At 37.7% G+C, this 11,052-nt stretch overlaps 1 protein-coding gene across 3 annotated transcripts in view; it reads right to left on the bottom strand.

Annotated features, from left to right (window-relative positions):
- Positions 1 to 979: 979 nt before the first annotated feature.
- The window catches only part of AASS (aminoadipate-semialdehyde synthase), a 35,747-nt gene continuing 25,674 nt past the window's right edge, over positions 980 to 11,052 (bottom strand). For 2 of the 3 annotated variants that reach the window (XM_085299713.1, XM_085299712.1), the window contains 6 exons: positions 10,044 to 10,211; positions 7,662 to 7,754; positions 5,102 to 5,217; positions 4,859 to 4,947; positions 4,370 to 4,546; positions 980 to 3,530 (listed from right to left, as the gene is read on the bottom strand). In XM_085299713.1, the coding sequence (XP_085155839.1) occupies positions 3,412 to 3,530; positions 4,370 to 4,546; positions 4,859 to 4,947; positions 5,102 to 5,217; positions 7,662 to 7,754; positions 10,044 to 10,211 (762 nt within the window). In that variant the 3' untranslated portion in view covers positions 980 to 3,411. The remainder of the gene's footprint in view (positions 3,531 to 4,369; positions 4,547 to 4,858; positions 4,948 to 5,101; positions 5,218 to 7,661; positions 7,755 to 10,043; positions 10,212 to 11,052) is intronic. The other variant, XM_085299714.1, reaches the window with a different exon arrangement.

The following is an 11,052-nucleotide window of genomic DNA, read 5'->3' as shown; positions in this document are numbered from 1 at the left end:
TTATTCGTAAACTTCTTTCTCCCCCCCCCACCCCTTTTGTTAGATTTCCAGCCTAATCACCATCACTTTACCCCATACTGTCTTGATCCAGATTTTTTCCCCTTAAACAGCTGTTGAGCTCATCCTTTTGTCTGGCAGTCAGTTACATTTTTGTGCTCCAGTCCCTGCTAAAGGATGTAATTCTTGTCTGCTGGAATATCTGAGGGCTGAAGGAGAGTAAAATAGCAGTGCAAGCAAGGCAGAGGCTGTTTGAGTTAACCTGGCCCATRCACCTTCTTAACTTAGAAAGAAATAAGGATCTTATCTCTCAGAGAGAGCAGTCACTAGAACAAATTCCCAAAAGAAAATATAAGAGAAACACAATGACAAGCAATCTGTTCTTTGCAGCCTAATATGAGCACACAGCTTAACAGCCTTTCATCCCAGGCAGCGACATCAGAAACCAGGCTGAATATTCAGCTTAGCATTGGGAGAGAAAGTCCCTGAAGCTGAGACAGGCAGTGACAGACAAAGCTTCTATTTCTTCCTAGGGCTCAGGTAGACATTATACATCTGTTATTCTGTAGCTTCTCACTTAACTAGTTGACCTTGTACCCAAGTACAAAACATTCACTAAAAAAAGCCTCTGCATTCCTTAAGACTACAGCTGAAGAAGAAGCTGTCTAGATATAGTTATATATATATATAGTATTAGATGTGGAYGTTCAAATAATCCTCTAAGAGATTTCTCTTATGAGTCTAGCAAGAAGTATGAAAAGATATTTCACATACACAGTGAAGTCCAGTGAGTCCATTCCATGTGTAGACACCCTTTCAATATAGCCATCTACATAAAACAAACAGATCTCATTCATATACATCTTATCAGACTATAAAGATGACATGACAATGAAAACACAGGTCTTAAGATTTATTGCAAAATAAATCCAATGTATAAGATTCAATTATCTTTCTAATAATATGCAAAGAACACTGAAAATTCTAATTTTCCATACAAAAGCTAAGCAATATATTTATTTAAACCTAGAAAATCAAAAGTGGCATTGCACTGGAAAACAGAAATATATTGATACAAAATTTATCAAAATTTGTAGCAGTGTTTCTTGAATAAAATACACTGTAATGCTCAATCCTTTTATGCTCCAGTATCATTACAGACTTAAAAAATATATATATATATTGTCTGCATACTACTTTTTCTGGGCAGAGAAGCACGCAAGGTGCATGTACACAGACACAGAACACCACAGCTCTGTGCATATTTGTAGAGTGCAAGACTGAACAGAGCATTCTTGAGTGAACTCCTGGTCTCACTAAGCTTTGGACTGGAAGGGACTAATAGATCTAAGTCTAGTTTTAACCCTTAGGTATAGGCCTTTATTCTAGCAGGGGGAAGGAGGAGGCAGCAGGGAGTGGAAAATGCCTTCCTGACTCTATCCTTCCATAGATATGCTTACAAACCAAGAACAGATTGGCAGTTTGTAGTGTCAGTGGGAAGTAGAACAACATGGTGGAGGCAGGATTTCATCCCATATTCAGAACAGGCGCTGGCTGTAACAGAATCAAGATTTGACAAAAACATTCAGTTCTTCARTGTAAAAAGCCTTCCTCTTTGACATTATACTCTGCCTTTGAGTTTTTTCCTTTCGCTCCTTCCTTCACCCTCTTTGTTGCAGCTGCTATTTCATTAACAGTTCTGCACAAAGAAAACCCAAATTCTGAGTAAGGAGACTGGAGATCAAAATGACAGCTATTGTTATGGTTGCTTTTCCTACTGGGCAGAGGAATACCAGGAATTCCAGTCCCTCGCAACTGTGGTAATTGTAGTGTGCTTTCCAGAAGGTAAAAGGCTGTGCGTTTGTCAGCAAAGCATGTTTGTGAGCAGAGTCAAAAGCAACTTCCAGAATCTGTGACCAACTTCAGAGAAGTGGAGCTCCGGACAGTTTGCACAGGTCAGATACTAGAGCAACTGGTATCTGAACAAAGCACTGTACCTTGCAGGCCTACCTGGTGGAAGTCTAGGTCATGCTTGCACTGCAAAGTAGGGTAGAAATCCTTGAGCTAAAGCCAGAGAAGCTGTACTAAACTGGAAGGAAGCAACTGCTGTTTTGTCAGAGCGGTGCAGCACTCAGGCTAATCAGCTCTGCAAGTTCAACACTGGCCTGATGCAGCAAAACTGCTGCTAGACTCAGGTTGGCGCAGTTGTGCAGCACACCACTTTGCCAGTGTCCCAGCTCACTTGATCCTAACTCCCATCAGTCTAGAGTGGTACTGCATTGAGCAGGATACATAGGCCCCCAAAWCAACAATTCAAAAGTATGACAGAAAAAGGACAGAAGCTAACTCAAAAAGCAATGATTTAAGCCTCTTGGCCTACGGCATTGCAAAGCTGTTTATACTACTGTACTACACAAGCTATTCCCTTTGTACCAGTACTTGACCTGGACTAAGCAAATAGTGTAAGTTGAAAGAGTAAACATATTATTTGGAGGGTCTTCTAAGCACATTAACTATGTTGTATTCAAGAATGTCCTTCCTAGCTGCAGAGTTAAATGCTAGTGTGCTCTCTAACAGCAAAAAAGTAGCATGTAACAGTAGTTATTTCAACATATTGTGACCAGCTTCCACTCTGTAATTGGAAGGGTATTTATATTTTTTGTTGTTTCAAATTCTTCCCTCCTTCAATTAAGTTTACATTCATAGGAGATGTATTCCACAAATATTAAGATCTAAGTTTCAAATATTAACAACTAAACATTTTAAAGATTTAACAGGATCTTATTTGCTAGTTGCACAGAATTTCTAAATTATTTCTTGCATATTGGGAAGATGTTCACAAATACTGTTAAAGTGCATGGGACAACAACATTTAAATTAAGTATCACTTTTATCTCTATTATTTTAACAAATTATATATGAACACACGAACAATCAAACTTAATCAAAGCCAGGCTTTTCCTTCGCAAAAGAATTCACTATTTTTCCCTTTTAGCTGAATTGTGTCTTGACAATCACCTTAGAGGATAAGCTCTATCAATTAAAAAATCCTTGCAATGTATTTTCTTATCAGGAAAGATCAGGTTGATATTAAAACATGTACATGACAGTATGACAGTCAAAGGCTTTAAGGACAACAAAAGTCTTTGGCCACTGTCTGACAGGTCCTCTTTAAAATYAGCAGCGCCAGTCAGCTGAAATAAACAAAGCCCCAGGTTTGTAGGGAAAATATCACCATTTATATGTCATTTATTAGTGTATGCAGTTCCTACATTAAAGTCAGGCAATGGGTTTTATAGAAGGCATCATTTGTGTCTGAAATAGCAGATGCCATCTTTAACTGTTCAGTTGAGACTCTTGAAAGGGGGCAAAAATCAAACAAAACCAAAACCAGATTCAAGCCACTGTTTCCAGTTATTGCTTGATAACACTATGAGTACTATATACAATGCCTTCTGCCCTAACACGTTCAAGTATTGGTCCATAAATATTCTTTGTCAAGGGTATAACCACGCCTTTGGTATTTATTTCACCTGAAATAAATATAGAAAAAAATTAGTATTAAGTGCAAATACCAATTTGTAGTTATAATATAATATACAGTTTTAGTGACTCAGGTTTTATGTTTGCTTTCACATAGCATCAGTACTGTATCATAAAAATAAGGAAAAAAGCTTGACATATATAATATCATATACAGTTTGAATTTGATTCATAGAGCTGTAAAATTCCATGGTTTGATGTTTGATGTAGAGTATAAGAACTTAAAAAGTTATTTTTTAAACAAAATAGCAAGAACAGAAAAATCAAAATAAAGTTTTTGCTCATTTCAATTAGCTAGCAGAGGTTAAGACCAAGAAAAGGGAAACCACATTATTTTCCTTAAACTTGGTGATGACCAGGCAGAGTGAACTTCTGTATATATACACTCAAAATGATCAGGTAATATGCCCCAAGCACAATCAATCCAGACAGTAGCAGTGGAAACTGCTAGCTTATTCAGCATTGGTATATTTTAGCATGCTTCACGGTGGGCTTGACCTCATGAAAGAAACAGAAGTGTAATTTGCCATGCCAAAGGTCCTCTCTATACCACTGAAACACTTAAGTCTAGCTAAATAGAAACCTGTATAGAATAAGAAGTAAATTAAGAAGAGTGACTGAAATATTCATATCCAAATATGGAGATTAACACTCCTGTAAAGGAGATAGGAAAAGTTTGATAAATTTGAAAAAAAAAAATCCAAAAACCTTAGGAACACTAGACATCCCCTTTCTCACTTTCTACAGGTAGGCAGATACAAAAGGGATTAAATACTGTTACTGAGGTAAAGATACAACCATGTTAACCGAAGGTCGAACAGTCACTTACCGTCTAGAACCATCTTAGCAGCAATAGCAGTGGGGTATCCTACTGTTTTAGCCATCGCAGAGTACCCGTTGTTATCACCATAGACAACGAGACTGATGAATTTGTCTTCCAAATGACCAGAAGGATGCCTGAGACCTATTTCATTTCTCATAATAATCATATCTCTCTCTCCAGTGCCTAAAAGAAAAAGACATATTAATTACTTATATTCTAATTGTACCAAGAAGAGGTTCCTGATGAGCATGGCACTATGCACACACATCACATACATCAGGGAAGTGTCTTACAGTGGAGACAGGGGCTATAAAGATGGATAAAATATGAAGGTGAAACAAAAACCGTAACAGGGAAACGAAAGGATGAATAAGGGGAATGGAGAACATAATCATAAGACTTTAAGAAACATAATGTGCACACACTATTAAGGTTGGTAGGATAAACATATTTGTTCCAGTCAAAATCATGCACAGAACAGAATTTGTTACATACCAAAAGGCAGCTTCATCTCCATGTGCTTTGCAAGTGCCTCCACAATGGAATCTGCTGCTGGAACTGGTTCATCTCCCAGTAATCCTAACCTGGCAGAAGAAATGATACGTATTGGTACCAATCGGTCTCAACAGCTCAGTCTTTAGCTCTGTAATTTCCCCAGGTTGCTCTGTTTTAACATGGACCAAACTGAGTAAGATTGCAAACTTTTTTTTAACTTTAAAAATCACTGACACATCATACCATTCCACTGCCTCCAGCTGACTTTTGTCCTCTCCCAGTTTGCTAAATACTGCTTCTTTGAGAGCACTGTACTCAGCAGAGGGTTTGATTCCAATCTGTTTGCACATGAGCTCTTTCTGAATTAAAAGAAAAAAAAAGTTCAAAGTGTAATCACAGCAAAGGAGAATGAGRGTCATCCTTTCCTAAAACATTTTGTTCCCACCCCTCAGCTGCTTCTTCCTACTTTTAGTTGTATTCTTTTTTCTCTCAGGGAAAAAAGGACATATAAATCTGCACAAACAAGGAACACTAGGACCAAGTTAAGGTGAAAGGGAAGCCACTTGGAGAAAGCCAGTGAGTCAACCAAAGATTATCTATCAACTGGTCTAGAAATGGAGGAAGTCATTTTCAAGAGGAAAGAAACAGACTGATGAACAAGGCTGTGACAATCCTGAGAGTATTACCAAAATGCTTTCTGTGCATTTTCTGTGCATTTCTGTGCATATCTAAAGGGCATTTTGTGCTAAGAAAATGCTAATTATTGCTTGCTTTGTTCACATCAAGGCAGGTAATAAAAGGAAGTAGTAACAAGAAATCAAGCAAACAAAAACTGCAGAGTTGGTTCAGAAGCTCAGGTCCTCTGGCTAGATGACTTACAGGAAAACTAAAAATAAAAAGCAGATGAGATAAAAGTAAAGTAACAAGATGTAACAACATTGCTGAAACAAGCTTTTCAGTGAAACATTAGAGTTCAGAGCTATTTCCACAGATTTTGTGATGCTTTATCCTTGCTTAGTGCGACTAGAATGACAGGAAATTCTAATAATCTTTGCAAAGAAAACTTGAAGATATCAAACCTAAAATTGAAAGTTGTCAAAAACCTCAAAAAAAAAAGTTATCATTCCTAACTTATTCTATGATGTGAGGGGCCTGTTTTGCAATTACTGAAACAGACACATTGCAGAAATGTCAGCCCAAACATCAACCCAAAATCTCCCTGGAGTCTGGGAAGATAAGCAGCCCTCTCAGTTAGTCAGAGACAAGCAAGACTGAGCCTCTTCAATTTGTTTAGTCTCTGGTTTTGAGAATACTCAAGACATTCTTTACTTGAAATAATGACATAGTCAGAAAAACACTGTTTCCCTCAGACCATCACACAGCATAAACCTGGTATCTTTTTCCAGATAAATGTTGGTAAAGGCACTAGGAAGGAAAGAGAAGACAGATTTCAATTCTGTGCATTTGAGCAGTAAACAAAGTCATTCTCTCAAGGTTTTGAAAAATGCTGGAAGAATTTCTCACAAGGAAGCGGAAAACAGAGACCTGACAAGTAATAAACTCTTTGTAAATGCAACTCTCTATCCCATACTGTAAAATGAAGTTCCCTGTTTTGCCTAGAGAGACAACAGATATGTTGATTACCAAATGCTGCAGCAGCATGTTATAGGAGTCAGAGCTTGGCTGCCTCAAGTTTTCATTCTTTTCTGCTAACTATGATCTCTGGTGAAATTAAATTATTTTTGAAGCCCACACATACCATAAACAAAGTTCTAGGGGTATTTAGCTTTGACAGAACAAAAGCAAACCAAATCCAAAATTAAAATTTTTCATGAAGAGTGTGAACTTCCTCCTCAACACTWGAAAGTGATTAAAACTGCTATTTACCCCTTTTAAATGTCTTTTGAAAAGAAAAAGAAAGTGACTAACTGGATTATGAAAGAATTAAAGTCAGTTTTATCCTCTAACTGCACTTAGAAGATCACTGTGACTGTCTCTGTCATTCTTTCACAAAGCATCACCCACAGGTAACCCAAAACACAAGGGAAGAACACACTTTGGATTAGTTGTCTAGCTGGCGCATCTCACATTTCATAAAAATGACACAAGTCACCTGAACCTGTAAGCGTTTACTTGTAAGGTCAGTGGAAAATATCTCTGAGAAAGTAACCTAAGACACAACAAGGATTTTGCAGAGCTAACGGGATTAAGGTGAAGTGAGGCATTGGTAATCAAGACAGCAGAGCACGACAACATAAGACAAGAAAATGCTTGCACAGAGTTCTAATAAAAAAGATTTTCATGCACTCATTAAGGTGTGATTCCCTACTGCTTGAAGCTCTAACAAATACTTTGACAGGGAAGCTTATGGGCCAATACCATGCAAACTCATAGCACCAGGCTACATTCTGACTAGCAGAAAATTTAAGACAGTTCATAAAAATGTTGGAAGTGATCTCTGGAGTTCATCTACCCCATGCCCTGCTTTAAGTAGGACTATTGCCAGCACTCAGTCAAGACAACCATAGCTTCACCTGGCTGAGTGGCTGAGTCCTGAAAGCCTTCACTGATTCTACAGTCTCTCTGGGTAATCTGTTCCTGACTGCACTATATCCCTAGTGAAGAGGTTTTTCCTAAAGTCCAATTCAGCTTCTCTGAGGGGGAAAAAAAAAAAAAAAAAAAAAAAAAAAAGACAAGCCCAGGATGCAATACAATCCCATTGCTAAGCATATCCAAGCCTAGCAATTAAAAAAAATTATTAAAATAGAGAAAAGTAGATGATCAAAGTAAAACTTATACCTACCCAGGTTAGAGGTGGTGTGGTTGAGCTTAAAGGATAAGGATCTGGGTTAATCAATCCTAGTTTTACAAAGCCTCCCATAGTTTTAGAATATCCCTGAAATAAAAGCATAGCATGGTTAAAAATCATAGTTACTTAAAACTAAGGTAKATATTTCTCCTTTGTTTGAGTGTGGTGGTGGACACAACCGTGGAAGTGTTAACTGTTATTCTTATGGGAAGACAGCCACAGTAACAAGATGCCAATAGATTGCCTCAGAGTCATCCTTTCTGCTGCACTTCCTTGAGGACCTTCTCCAGCCCCTCCAAAACCCCAAATGCTTTTTCCAATACCATTTTTAATGATTTATTATTATTCTGCAGTCAATACTTCTACCACAAGCAACTTCGGTTGACAAGATCAAAGGGCCAAGCTGACTAGCTGTAGTCCAGGACAAAGCTTGTCATTACAGACAGGGTTGTATCAGCCAGTTGGCCCATAAACAAATTACTGAAGCCTGAGGTCCCAAGTCTGAACTCAGCTTACCGCAGTTTTACACCAGTGTAAATCTGTATTGACATCATATAAACTAATTGCAAGATCAGAATTCCTAGAATCACCTGTGTTGGTATCTTTTTCTTCAGGAATAGCAGAGATATAACCAAGATACAAGTCAAACAGTATTTAAGAAGAATTAGCAGGGACAATAGGCTGCACGATAAAAGAAGTCTCAACTGGTTTCTGTTCATTTCTGTTTGTTTCTCATTAGCAGCAACAAGGGCACTCTCACAAGGCTGCTGTATACCTGAAAATACTTACATACAAGTGACTAGAAACATGGTAAAGAATGAGATGCTGGAAAAAAAAGGACACTTGAAGAGGGCTACTTATACTTAGGAGCCACCTCCACCATCACTGAGTTATTAGCTCAGATGGCTACATAGTCTCATCCTTCTGTGACACCTCTTTCTAAATTGATTCCATTAGCTGTATGAACTCAGCCTACAAACGGCACTCAAGAGCGATGTGAGTGCCCACACTGAACAGACCACGCTCTACTCAGCGACAGAGCCACGTGCACGGAGGGTCGACGCTGACTTCTGCCCTGCTCGGCACTACGTTCAGCCCACATGTACCACACAGGTAGTGACACGGTAAGCTCTTCTGCACAACTCTGCCGACATCACCCCAACCCCAAGTGGTGGACCTGTTTTTTGGGTTAAGAAAACAGCAGTATCCACAAAAACATCTCTCTTGCAGCATAGCTGATAACACCTTTTCATGCCACTCTGCCATTTTTTGCTTCTGCTAACACTTATACAGAAGAAGAAAATTTTACCAGACACCAAATGGAAGAGCAGATACTGTCATATTAAGACTTCATGACGAGATGCCTTCTACATATTTTTAGAGCTTCTGAACAAGAGATCATATCTAGACTGACAAAAAGAGAGCTATTGCAATTTGTAACCCTTATTCCCCCATATCTGCCTTCCATCTTCTTTTGGTAAGMAAGCCTCCCTTCCTCCCCACCACCAAAAAGGAAAAATCCTGTTGTACTGCAACAACGTAATTAAGGGGGAAAAGACAAATACATTTTTCCTCATGCCGTGTACAAAACAACTTTAACCTTAACATAAACCTTAATCTAACAGACATACCAAGACATCCATAAAAGCCGTTTCAAGTTTTCAGTATGTTTTTAGCAGACTTATTCCCTCTTAGTGTACACTGACTGGTGAAATAATAATAAAAAAGAAATCCAAAAAGGAAAACATAAACAAAAATAAAATGTTGATTTTGTTTTATGCAGCTAACAAACGAAGGTAAAAAGCCTAACTGCTACAAGGAAAACACACTCATCTCTTAACATTTTACTTGATTGACCAAAATGTTAAAGCTGTTGAAATTCAAGGTTTCCAATTACTTAATGAAAACTCTTTCAGTTTTATGGAAAAACACTATTTTCTGKTTTTTTTACACTATGTTTCCTGTAATAACATAAGTAATAAATTAAAAATTCAAATTTTTTTTAATCAACTTTAAGAGACTGGATCAATTCTTAAAAATACATACTATCAATACTTACTGCCTCACACAAACCGGTCAATTTTTTCTGTCTTCTATTGATCTATCACCATACACAGAGCCAGAGGAGAAAAACCCACAGGTAGAGACTATGCAAGCTAACYGACCAGCTTACCTAAACTACCAAAATTATTCTTTCTGCTTTGCAATAACAAATAGCTATTAATTACATKAAGTAAAGCTACATCACAGCTCTCTCACAGCTGAGACAGTGGAGAAAGCTCATAAATAGCAAATATAAAGACATAAAGGGCTGAATTTTAGATGCACATTTTTATAGCAATGACCATACTCATTTCTTGAGGAAAATAAACTTACTTTGTATCTTAAGGTGCCTCTTAACAAAGTGTGAGCTGTCTGAATACCATATGGCTCAGCATATTTTGTACTGTCTCTGTTAGGAAAACCTTCTAGATTTAATCCTGGGAAAAAATCCATCGAAGTAACAGAATCAAGTAACGCTCCTCCAGCTGGAATACTGACAATCTGAATTTTGTGAAAGAGCAGAAATATTGTTTCAATGCACTGTAATTTAATTTACTTCTACAATAGCAAATACAAAGTATGCTTCTGCAGCAAGCAAAGGACTAACCTAAATAAAGCAATTGTATAAGAATTTAAGTATATCCTGTGATGAAGGAGCATGCCCCATGTCAATCATTTACCGACCAAAGGGCTAAAACAAACCACTTCATTCTCAAACTGTATCAATGCCTGTTTCACTTTATGAAGACTGCAGGCTCCCATTTCACTTACATTAGTGTAATTTTGGAGTGATTCCCCAGACTACACCAGTCTGAAGGAATATTCCACCCATAGGCTCCCTGCTTTTATGAACATTTTTTTTCTTCTTTATTGAATGAAAAGACAAATGTAAAAAGAAGTTTTCCCTTTTCTAAAGATTAAAATAAATCAGCTGATATCACACTAGTAAAAAATTTTTGCCCATCTGTATCTTTACTTGCAGTTACAAAGCATGAAAAGAATGTACTGTTGACAGGAAACAAAAATAAAGTTGACTAGTTYTATTATTACTACCAAATAAAGCCTTCAACCCTGCTTCCATCAAGCAGCTGATGCAGCAATACAAACTCATTTTGTGGTTTCTGAGCAAAGGGACAAAGTTTCCTTCTAGAAGGCAGACTAAAGCAACCAGTGCTGCAAGATCTTGTGTTTGTCAGGCAAGACACAAGTGCGGAGCAATCCTGCACAACAGTCAAAGACAAGTAAGGATTTAGGGACAGGGAGCAAAAACTGCACCATAGACAAGCTCACATAGCGTTCTCATAACGAGTCATTCACATGTATGATCTAACTCTTCCTAGCA

Source organism: Rhea americana, unplaced genomic scaffold (assembly GCF_003343005.1).
Source record: "Rhea americana isolate MKP2758 unplaced genomic scaffold, rheAme1 scaffold_152, whole genome shotgun sequence".
NCBI classification, from domain to species: Eukaryota; Metazoa; Chordata; class Aves; order Rheiformes; family Rheidae; genus Rhea; species Rhea americana.
This window is presented reverse-complemented; position numbering and strand designations above follow the sequence as displayed.